At 42.2% G+C, this 12,148-nt stretch overlaps 1 protein-coding gene across 3 annotated transcripts in view; it reads left to right on the top strand.

Annotated features, from left to right (window-relative positions):
• lamb2l (laminin, beta 2-like) overlaps positions 1-12,148 on the top strand; it is a 57,546-nt gene that overhangs the window by 40,429 nt on the left and 4,969 nt on the right. For all 3 annotated transcript variants that reach the window (XM_040013749.1, XM_040013751.1, XM_040013750.1), the window contains 13 exons: positions 791-931; positions 1,729-1,890; positions 1,979-2,100; positions 4,671-4,791; positions 5,167-5,359; positions 5,471-5,614; positions 7,302-7,533; positions 7,625-7,788; positions 7,896-8,120; positions 8,224-8,438; positions 8,538-8,634; positions 11,402-11,774; positions 11,856-12,037. In XM_040013749.1, coding sequence (XP_039869683.1) covers positions 791-931; positions 1,729-1,890; positions 1,979-2,100; positions 4,671-4,791; positions 5,167-5,359; positions 5,471-5,614; positions 7,302-7,533; positions 7,625-7,788; positions 7,896-8,120; positions 8,224-8,438; positions 8,538-8,634; positions 11,402-11,774; positions 11,856-12,037 — 2,371 coding nt within the window. The remainder of the gene's footprint in view (positions 1-790; positions 932-1,728; positions 1,891-1,978; positions 2,101-4,670; positions 4,792-5,166; positions 5,360-5,470; positions 5,615-7,301; positions 7,534-7,624; positions 7,789-7,895; positions 8,121-8,223; positions 8,439-8,537; positions 8,635-11,401; positions 11,775-11,855; positions 12,038-12,148) is intronic.

Here is a 12,148-nt window from a genome sequence, read left to right as displayed (position 1 = left end):
GATGGACCGGATAGGACCAGACTGATCACCAGACTACAAAAGGGTCCCACCTGCACTCACCACCTGCTGCCATCCTCCTCATTGTTAATAGACACACAGCATACAATAGTTCCTCCTTTAGCCCTCAGGGCAAGCTGCAACAGTCCTCACTTACAACATCACAGCTGCAGGAATGTAGGGAAAACTTCAGTGACTCAGGAATGTTATGAGAAGAAATGTGAGACACTAAACAAGTGAAGATATTGCTTGAACAAATAAGGGTTGGTGTCTTTAAGTTGTTAAAGTTGCAGGATGGTGTAGAATAAGCAAGACGTAGTCAAAGTGCTGGATCTCTGTGCAGGCCTTCAGAGCTGAAGTAATCCATGACATCGCTAGACCAGATCACAGATACCGACATGTCACAATTTATTATTTCTGTACAACAAACAGCACACACACAAAAACATCTCACATTTTTCTTATCATTGTTTCTCTCTGTTACACCCCAGCAATTTGAGCACAGGAGACGAAACCAAGGTGAAGGTGTTTTGACATGTTTTGCTAAATGTTCTATGCACGAAAGACTCAGATCATTTCATCTCAGTTTGATAACTTTTGATAAAAAACATTTTTTGTTATTTACTTGCTTGTGAAAATTTGTTTGTATTTGTGTGGCGTATATAAATTTGACACTGTTGAAGATGGGATGGTGTTTTTTTGTGTTTTTGTGTGTGGAGAACTAGAAATAAAAATGTTATTTTCCTTAAACAGTCAGTTAAAAGTCAAAACTCTCCTCTTCTCTCCCCTCCAGGGCCAAGTTCGCCAACAAGCAACTAATGACTGTGTTCAGCACCTCAGCAACCAGCTCAGGAGGCACCGGCGGCACCGTAACATTGCCAAGTCGCAGCAACATCAGGCAGCACTGAGACGTATTCGGCAGCTTCAACAAACAGTATGATTTTTGTTTCTTTTATTGACTTATTCATTTAATTTTTGGTTTGTGAAGACCCCTAATAGGAACAGCTCACCACTGTACTATGCCTCTTTTATACTGAGGTGTTTCTGTTATTTAGCCTATGCTTACTGATATAAATTGCATGGAAAAATAAAAGAAACAGTCATTATTAGACTACAGCCTCCAATAAGACTCTGCAGTTGTATCAGGAGAGTTAAATAGCAGAGCATTACTAACGTCTACAGTTTTAGGCGTTTGTGGTCATGTGCACGTAGACCACTTTCCAAGAGGACGTCAGTTTGCCTAATTAAAAGCTTAACTGTCAAATCAATGATATCAGCACAAACTAGTCAACCTGAAAAAAGAGTGTGGGGGTAGTGGGTACAAGACCACCAACACTGGGACAGATTAAAGAACAGGAATCCCAAAAGAGTCAAAAACATAATGAAAAAGTATTCTTTATTATTTAATTTTAATATATCAGGTCTTGTATTAACAGATGGTAGACTGGAAGTCAAAACAGAGTTAAAGAAAGAGTTACTGTTGGAATAGCAACGTGATTGTAATAACACTGATGGGGTTATTACAATCACAATTATTTGGTAAGCTTTGGTAATTTTAAAAGTTGTTTTATGAGACTTTTTCATTCCACCGACCTTTAATTCAGAGCTGCTGGCAGGAAGTCAGTTATGTCAGTAAGAGGAAACAGAATATAGCACAAGTATTGCATAAAGTAGAAGTGATAATAGGTCAAAAAGAAAGCCATGCTTTGGTGATGTGTCTTTGTTATTCAGCCGGATGTGAGGACCGTTCATAGAGAGCACACTCTCAGCCATATGGTGACATGGACAGGACCTGGTTTTTCCCGTGTTAAAGATGGCGCTGGTCTGGTTTTCACCATTGATAACATACCCTATGCCATGGAGTATGACATCATGATCCGCTATGAACCTGAGGTGTGTGAGTATGGAGAGAATATGATGTTTTTTGTTTTTAAAAAAAAAGCAAAAATAGAAGTAAAAGCCTTTTTCCTTTTGTGTGTAGTCTACAGAGAACTGGGAGGCTGTTGTTAGTATTACATCTGTAGAATTGCCCTCCAGTCTCCGGTGTGGAAACCTCCTACCTACTGAACAGCTCTACACTGTCACTTTGCCACACCACAACAGGTAACAGGACCTGAATGAATGCATGCGAGTGTGCATGGGGTTTGCATGTAATCCAGAGAGGGAGCCATCACAGCCAGTATGTTTGCAGGATTTGTTCAGGAAAAATTGCATCATTACATTGTTGTAACTGTAACTTGCTCTCAGTCAGGCTTATTCCACTATACCAGGGGTCGGCAACCTGCGGCTCTTTAGTCCTTATAGTGCGGCTCTGCGTGGTTTGGGAAAATAAATTAGTAATAAACAAGTATTTAGCTGAAGTGGATTTTATTTATGTTAGTTCTTTTTTAACTTGTAGTTCTAAATTGGAAGATTATTGTGATATTGAAATATAAAAATAAAATAACATTCTATTATTTTTTCATCGCTCAAAATAAGCGTCACACTCACGGAAGCCGGTATACCCGCCGAAACGCCGTGCATTTATCGAGACTTTCAACCCCAGGTAGGCCAATTATGGATCTTCGGATCCACATTGTGTCAGCAGCTGTTCTCCACCGTGAACTATGTTAAAACCAAACACCACTCACGCCTCACAGATGACAGCTTACAGTCCTGCGTAAAGATGAAAGTGACTTCACTGCGCGCAGAGGTTCAGGAGCAGAAGTCCCATTGTAAACATATCACAGCAGACCCGACAATGTTTGCATGAACACGCTTTTCAGCATCTCTTTATTGACCACTTTTCTCACACACGGTTGCTGTACGCATACAGCCGGCTGTAGCTTTTCAGCTCACAGCCCGACACATACCAACACAACAGCATAGATAGCACAGACGTTAAGGCAGCGAGGCGTGATTGCGGGTGCTGCTCAGGTGCGTCCGCCTCCCCTGCAGCGGCGCAGCAGACCACGCCCCGCCACACACCTTAAACTGGTAAAATACATATTTAGGTAGAATTTTGCAAACATTTATTTTTCTTTTTTTTAGCAGCATAGTGCTTTTTTTCCAATTATTTTTTAAAAGCCAGGTCCAAAAGCCCAAAGGCGATATAAGGGTGGCGGCTCACAACAGTTTTTGTTTGCTACATGGATCATTTTAGTTCAGCTGGGTGTCTTTCCTTTTGTTATATTTCTTTAAGAGTTCAAAATATGTTAATTACATAAATAAAATGTAATTTCCTCTGTAGCACTTCATGGATTTCATAAGCAACACACCTTAGTTGTTCACACAAAGCATAAAAGTAAAAAACTATATATACAGTGTTATCTTCATTTTAGATGTCAAAAAGTATTTGCGGCTCCCAGTGTTTTCTTTTGCGTGGAAACCAGGTCCAAATGGCTCTTTGGGCGTTAAAGGTTGCTGACCCCTGCACTTTACCCTCCTGCAGTTTTTGGGACAGTAAGTTTCAGGACTCTAATAAGCAACCATCACTTTAGAAATAAACAGCAGCACCGAGTGCCCACTCATTGATAAAATAATTAACCGCAATTAAAATTGTTTATTTTCCAACACTGTGCGCTAAATCACCAGATTAACAATTTTCTGTCATTTTTACAGCTATGTTGCATTTTACTGGTATATTTTTATAATCTTTATAGACTTTATCACCATTTGATAACATCTCTGTAGTGGGTGACACTCGCAGGGATCATTTTCTGTGGGATAAAATTTATATTCCTTTGGAGGAAGGTCAGCACTTTAGACTGATGACTGCAGAGTCAAAGTCATAATTCTTCATTTATTTGTATAGAGAAACAGAGGAAACATAAACAGGGTATAAGTTAAAATGCTCAAAACTGAAACGGTTTAGCTTTTCTGCTGAAAAGCATTTCAGAGTTTTAACTCATCTGGAACTAAGACCCTGCCCGGATCTGGCACTTCAACCAGAGCATATCACAGCTTCCTTTCTCTCCCGCAGTGGATCTGTCAGCTAAAACCAATTAGTAAAGTGAGACCAAAACACAGACGCAGGAGTTACAGCAAATATGGGTAGCTCAAGTCAACCCTGGTATAAAATGCTTGTTCTAAAAAACAACAGGAAACAAACTGGCATGGTACTGTTCTGTAGTTTACTTTCATATTGGGTGTTTTCTAGTCACTAAAAGCTGTTTTAACTGCACAGCACTAAGCCCTGTTATTGATCTCATTTGCCATGCTGTTTTCAGAGAGAACCACATTTATAAAACCAAGGCTCACACTGTGTTATTTTGATTAGCATCTAACTCTCTCCCTCATGCTCTCTCATCAAGTCTGCAAATTTCTTACATTGTTTTCTAATTTTCTGCTTTTAAAAGTCTTTGCTTAGAAATTAACACATTGTTAGTGTTAGTCACCAGCAGAACTTTCTACTCCTATCAGTGCATTTATTGTGATTGTGACCCAATGCTAATTTGTCCTGCTTAGTAGATATGACTCTAAAACTTCATATGCTGTCATAATAACTTCAAGGCACAAATGTGCCGACATAGCTGGACCTTTTTTCAAGTGAATGACAACCAGGATTTGTCACTTCACAGGCTTTGTAAATGTTGCCTCTCCACACATGAAATGAGAGTGGAAAGTAAAAGTAAGATAAAGTATAAAATATATCTATCATTACATGTTCTTTCATGTTCAATGTGTTCTTACAGATACATCCAGATGCCCAGACCATTTTGTTTTGAGCCCAGCAATCGTTACGTGGTTACAATCAGGTTCCAGCGTCATGGCGCCACACACAGACATCTCACTGCCTTCATTCTTATTGACTCGGTGAGCTAAGACTGGAAGCCTTCCCCTTTCATTATGCCCTTCTCATTCAGAAGTGCTGGAAGTTGACATCACCATGGCTTAGTCGGCTTTGGCTGTGCTTTTACTAGTATGGCTGTTAAGTCTGAACATGGTCCAATTGAGCTGCAGCAGTGGGTGGCCTGTGGGGGTGTTGCTTGGTGTTTTGCACCATCACATTTCCCCCTAGTGGTGGGACAATCCAATTGCAGTAACAGAAGTTGCGAAATGATTGTACATATAATAATAATAATAATAATAATATACATTTTGATTTAAGAACTTAAGGTCATTTTCTTATCATTCCTGTTTACATTAATTGATGTAGCTGTCTCAAAGCTGTCTTTTTTCGCCCAATAGCTGGTATTGATCCCTAAATACACAGAGCTTCCTGGGTTTCAAGGTAACACACCAGAGTCAGAGCAGCGTCAGGAGGAGATGATCCGCTACATGTGTCTTGATTCCTTTATGATCACTCCGATGCCTGCACTGGCTGAGATGTGCTCTAAACTCATCTGCAGTATTTCTTCCATTATTCATGACGGCGCCCTGCGTAAGTAGACACAAAAACACGAGGATGACAAATCCATTCAAACTCAGCACTGTTTTAAATGATAAACATTTCCTTTTGTGTATTCCATTTATTCATATCTGCTGTATCCAGCCTGTGAGTGTGACCCTCAGGGCTCCCTCAGCGGTGAGTGTGACGTAGTGGGAGGTCAGTGCCGTTGTAAACCCAACGTGATTGGCAGGCGCTGTGACCAGTGTGCCCCGGGGACCTACGGCTTCGGTGTGAGCGGCTGCACTGGTGAGTCTGCCCACTGATCAGCTCAGTCTGTCATATAGTTCTGTTTATAAAACTGTGATTTCACACAGTAATCTACAGCACAATAAATCACTTTATAGTGTTGTAGGTTTAACTTGAAATTACATAGATTTTAAATTTTACAAACTGTAAATGTGTTTTACTTTGAAAGCTGAAACCTGAATCCTCTTATTTACAAAAGTCTTCGGTCCCCTCTCTAAATATATATACATTCTTGAGCTACTTGCTCATCAGCGTTCTCTTGGTTTCAGTCTGATTTTCACTGTGAGCAGCTGTCTGTGCACTTGTAGCCTGATGCTGAAATGATAACTGTTAATTCATTTCTACCTAAAAATACACAACAAATTTCTGCAGCACAGTGAGGTTTGTAAGAGCAGCAAGAACTGCGCAACAAGCTTGTTCATTTGATTTGGGAGTTCAAGGTCATCCTCTTCAAGTGATTTTACACAAGCGATCCTTGGGGACATGAGACACCACAGAAAACTCACTGACATTCGCAGACCTAAAATGACGACTGTTAAATAATCACTGGCAGTATGAAGTGGGCAGGTCCTAAAGTTTAAAGTTTCACAACTTCTAAGGATACCACTGATTAACACAGGGGTGGGCAAAGTCCACGAGGGCCGGTGTCCCTGCAGGTTTTAGATGTGTCCTCAAACCAACACAGCTGATTTAAATGGCTAAATTAGCTCCTCACCATGTCCTGAAGTTCTCCAGAGGCCTGGTAACGAACTAATCATGTGATTCAGGTGTGTTGACCCAAGGTGAGATCTAAAACCTGCAGGGGTACCGGCCCTCGTGGACTGAGATTGCCCACCCCTGGATTAACTTAAAGCAGGGTATTAAGTGCATTACAGAGTTACCTAGGCAACCAGAGCCCAGAATGTTCCCTATAGTTCGATGACATTATAAATCGCTTCGTGTGTGAATGCCCTTTATATACTTTTACTTGTAGAAATAGAGCCAGGAAAGGTGTTTTTTCTCTGTAACTATAAAGCACTGTCTAAGAAAATCATTTTGAAGGTCAGATGCATTCAGTGGCTGTTTCCTAACTTCTGTTTCAGCTGTAATTTTCTTTTATTTTCTTTTTCCCTGCTCATGAGCTGTTTTGCAAAATAAACATTGTCATAAATCCATTTATTACTCAGGCTCGTTTTCCCCGTCAGGGAGAAATACAATCACCCTGACATGGTTTTGTTGGTTTTACTGACATTGTGTTCGAGGCCATGTGCACAAACGCACACCTAGAATGAATTGTAGGTTAAATGATGAGACATGTAGACATGAAATATGTAAATCACATGTGCGACTGTAAAAATGGGCTCACATACTCTGTTCTGTATTAACGAAGCTACTTATTTAACTTGCTGTTTTCTTTCTTTTAGGAGATACAAATCAGGGCCATGTAGAATAATAATAATGATCATAAGTTTTCTAAGCAAGATTAAATGTTCAACATAAAGCAAATCAGAGAAAAGCTTATAAAGTGACACATTTGCTCGTTCTAATGGGAAAAAAAAGAAACTTTAAAGAGTCGGTTTATACACACACGTTCATGTAAATATGTGTGACTCATTGGTAAGGCAGCTGTATTTTTAAATATATATAAATATATATATTCATGTTTGGGGGAAAAACAGAATATAACCCTCTAAACTCCCCTACCCAGCCTGTGACTGCCACTCCGACGGCTCATTGAGCCACCAGTGTGACCCAGTTACAGGCCAGTGTCAGTGCAGACAAGGAGCCACCGGGCGGCAGTGCTCTGACTGTCAGCCGGGCCAGTGGGGCTTCCCCAGCTGCACCCCCTGTCAGTGTAACGGCCATGCAGACCTCTGCGATCCCCGCACGGGAGAATGCCGAGGCTGCAGGGACTTCACAGCAGGACATCTCTGTGAGCGGTAAGGAAAATTCAGTGCCATACTTCACACTTCAGCTCCTTTGTCCAAGTGATCAAATTGAAAGCAAATCTTTTATCTCATTTTGTTCCAGTTGCATGGACACGTTCTTTGGAAACCCAGCACTTGGATCAGGGCAGCACTGCCGGCCCTGCCCCTGCCCAAATAACCCCAACTCCGATAACTTCAATGCGTTATCTTGTCAGGTTGACCACACCTCTGATCAGATCATGTGTAACTGCAAACAGGGCTACATGGGTGAGCGCTGGTTCATACTGGTTCATTCATCCATGTTTGACTGACAGCACTGTGCTGTCAAGTAAATGAAAACGACTTGTATCTTTATTCCAACTTTTCTCTCGTAGGTCTTCGGTGTGACCAGTGTGCCCCTGGTTACTATGGTAACCCTGAGCAGCCTGGCGGACAGTGCTTTCCATGTGAGTGCAACGGCAACATAGACACCCAGGATCCTGAGTCATGTGATCCCAGGACTGGCGAGTGCATCAAGTGCCTGTACAACACTGATGGCCCGTCTTGCGCCCAGTGTCAAATCGGTTACTATGGCAATGCTTTGGCCCATGATTGCAGACGTGAGTGATGACAAAGTCACTGGATTACATAATCTTTTAAAAAAAAAACATGTGGGTGTGTGATTTATGTTTTTTTTCTCTGCACACCTGTTCCTGTTCTTAGGCTGTACCTGTGTGACTGCTGGTACCCTACAGTCTGCTTGCAACGATGGACACTGTGACTGTGATCGGCAGACTGGAGCCTGTCTCTGCAGGGAGCATGTGGTAGGCCATAACTGTGACCAGTGTGCACCTAACTACTGGAACTTCGGTCAGGATCAGGGCTGTGAGCCGTGTAATTGCAACTCGCAGCACGCTCTGGGAACTCACTGCAACATGGTGAGGAAGATTGCAAGCTTCTGTCTAAAGAGGGCCTCAGATGTGCTTTTTGATATGCTTGTTGTGTACCTGTATTGGACCAGTTTGTGTGCTCTTCAGTTCACAGGCCAGTGTCACTGTCATTCAGGCTTTGGAGGTAAACAATGCACCGAGTGTGAGCTGTTCCACTGGGGAGATCCACGGGAGCAGTGCCACGGTAAATCACACTGTGACTTTTATGAACGCCATGTAACGTCTTACATCACAGGTGGCTTTTTCTGAGCATGATGAGTGTGAACAATAATAATTCATAATCATTCAATGAAGAATATAATACATTTGTGTTCCACGCATTGCTTTCAGATTAAATGGGATCAAAACAAATTGCTGCTAAATTACTAAATTGACAGTCAGATTTAAAATCACCCTCTTCAAAAAATAGGTGGCCAGTTTCACAAAGTCACCCGTGATGGGCTATAATTTATTTTGCACAAAGATCGCGTGAAACCACTGCAACATTTCAGACTAGGTTGCCACAACAGTTAGAGTAAATACCAAACATTAGGACAGATTACAAGTTTGAAATGCAGCATGAAATATAAACTCTATAGCTTACCCAGGAGACACAGTACATAGGGACATGTTACACCAGTAGCATCAGTGATCCACTCTTTACCAAGAAATATATTAATCAAACAGTTAAATTAGTCCTTCAAACATTTCGGCTTCTGTAACCAGAGCTGAGTATTTTGGTGTGTTTGGTTGTTTGTTCTTAAATGTGTTTTTTAAAAATCTTGTTTTACACTAAATTCATACTTACTTATTATCCTCAAGAGCCGATGCTTTGTGCAACGTCTGGATTTTAGGGATCTGTTTCACCTGTACTGGTTAGATCTACAGCTTGGTCAGCATCTGCGGTTATGTCAGAGCGTTCTCACTCCCGAGGCGTAACATGTCGACGTTTTGTCACGTCCCGCGGCGTTCCTGAGGAACGCGAAAGGAGACCTTCGGCGTTCTTATGGTACGCGGCGGGTTATGGCTGGAATCCAGTGCAATGACGCTCCCGCGGTAGTAGACGTTCCAGCCCTGTATTCCAGCCCTAAACCTAACCTTATCCCTAGCCCTGACCATAACCTTATTCCTGACCTTAACCAGGACTTTAATGATGTTAAATAGCGTGTTTCTAAGCGTTTTGAAGAAAAAGAGCGAACATGTGTAGGTTCAGTCCAGACGGTTCTCATATTTCCTCTTTTTCCGAGGTCGTCATTTAGGAACGTGGTGGGTAGCCGAAAACGTAATATGGTGATGATTTGTCACCTAGCGTAAAATGTTACGCTTTGGGAGTGAGAACGGGTTGGTTATGTCTGAAAGTTTCTGGACAGTTGTGTTTGTTTCCAGCTGTGACTCAGTACACCCCAATGCAGGTTTGAAAAAACAAAAGAAAAGATGCCATTACATTGCAGACTGTCATTTCATTTCAAGACAATAATCAATAATATTGTGCTAACCTTTGAAAGGATACACCTTAAACCTCCTGGAAAGCATTTCTTCCTCACATCACCCTGCAGTCATTCGCGACTTTTGTCTTCCTTGGATATTTGGGTCTTTTCATGTTGATGTGCTCACCGGCGTATTCTTCTTTTCTCAAGTAGTGTTCAAACTCTCGCTGTTTGATGGATTTACGTTGCATTTTTTTTTTTTTTTTTTTTTTTTTTTGTGTCCCGTTTGGATCTATAGCCATCAGAATTGTTGTCTTAAGGCCAAGAAAGATGCCAAGCGGATTTATTTTACCAAGTGGATCGTCATGGCCTTGCCATATTGGTCCATTTGATTGACCTTTATTATAATTATGAATTTATTTTATTTTCAGTTGCTACAAACGGGACAGACATGACTGGAGGATAGGACAGGGAGAAAGAATGAAAGAAAGAGAGGGAGAGAAAGAAAACCAAATGGGAGAAGAGACGGTGAGAAGGGGGGGAAGAAAGAAAAAAAAAAAAAAAAAAAAAAAAAGGAACAAAACTCCTGGGTCACCTGTATGGAGAAAAAAAACAGAAGAGAAAGCAAACAACAAAGAGCAACATAATAAATAAAAAAAACCCGGCACCATCACAATAAACTAGCTAGCAGTAGATATCAGTAGATACTAAATAATAAACGATATTGTGCAGCACGCAAGATAGACAGCGCACAATGTGCTTTGAGGCAGCAGCCAAGAAAGCTGTAGTCCGCGTCTGTGAATACCCGTGTGTACACCTGTGTGCATACCTGTGTGGATCAGCATGCTTGCATTCCAAAGGTTTCTCCATGTAACGATCTGCTAGGGAGTGTGGGGAGCCACAGCCCCGTCCTCCAGGGCATGAAGCAGGTATGGAGGAGATCAAAACTCCAGACATCCAGAGGCCCCCAGAACACAAGAGACCAAGGAAGACCAACAGAGGGGCAGCCGCGCCACTGTCCCAGTAAGAGCTGAGGAGAGTCCCAGATGAGGGCTCACTCAGCAGCCGCGGAGCAGAAGCCAGGGGGAGTTGCAGTGACGCGCCCGTGAGCTCCGCCGGCAGCCAGCTGTGCCTGAGTGACCGAGCCCTCACGTTGCATTTTTGCACCCGAACAATCATGTGGCAAGAAAGAAACAGCTCCCACTTATCCATGAAACAACTTTTGAGATTTTCCGCATCTGAAAATAGGGGACTGTGTATAAAAAAAACCCAAAAAACTCAATGGTTAAAATATTATTGTTCAACACGATGAATTTAACCTGACAGTTGCTTCTTTATCGAAGTATTTTGTAGAGAGTGCTTTATAATAAGATGTCATCTTAGGACTGGTTTTATTTTATTTCTTTTCTTTTCTCCAGTGCTCTTCTTTATGATTATTCCCAGTTTTGCTTTAATATAACCTAGATGCAGTATTTAGTGATATGAGGTGTGGTTACAAGTATTTTATTTAGAGGTTCTGTTTGTTTCTCTCTCTCCTCTACTTAGAATGCAACTGTAACCCAGAGGGCACAGAGATTGCCCAGTGTGACAGATTAACGGGTGCGTGTGAATGCCGGGAAGGAGCCGCGGGACTGCAGTGCAACCAGTGCGCTCGCGGTTTCACCGGCATCTTCCCAAAATGCATCCAGTGTCACCCGTGCTTCCAGCTCTGGGATGACGCCCTGTGCCAGATTAGAAGGGACCTGGATCACATCCAGTCCAGAGTGCAGGAGATCCTGAAGGGTGGCATCACACCGGGAGCTGGGGACGCACGCATCAAAGAACTGGAAGGGAAGCTGAAGCAGGTGAAGGATCTGATCATTACGCAGGACAGGGACAGGGTCTACCAGCTCATTGGCCAGAGCATCGATGACCTCAGGTGAGGAAATAGCAGCATGTCGTTTGGTGTTTCTCATCAGCTACTTTATTATATTTTAAGAACATCCTGTATGTGTTTCAGGGCTGAGATTGCCCTCACTGATGGGCGTCTGATGGCCATGGGCCAAGAGCTGAATACGACAGCAGAAACAGACAGGGCACTCCGACACACGCTGGATAACATGGAAAAAGAGCTGCGGGACCTCAACACCACTGTGACTGACAAACAGGAGCTGCTTGAACTGTTCGGCTCAGGGTTTGCAGGTAATTTGTTGCCATCAGAGGCACAAATGAAAACCTTGAACATGTCACATGAAGCCTCGCTGCTGTAAATACAGGAAGCAGACTAAATCCATATCCAGTAGCAGAGTAGGT

The sequence above is a fragment of the Simochromis diagramma genome, unplaced genomic scaffold, assembly GCF_900408965.1.
Source record: "Simochromis diagramma unplaced genomic scaffold, fSimDia1.1 OVJJ01000705.1, whole genome shotgun sequence".
Lineage (NCBI taxonomy): Eukaryota > Metazoa > Chordata > Actinopteri > Cichliformes > Cichlidae > Simochromis > Simochromis diagramma.
This window is presented reverse-complemented; position numbering and strand designations above follow the sequence as displayed.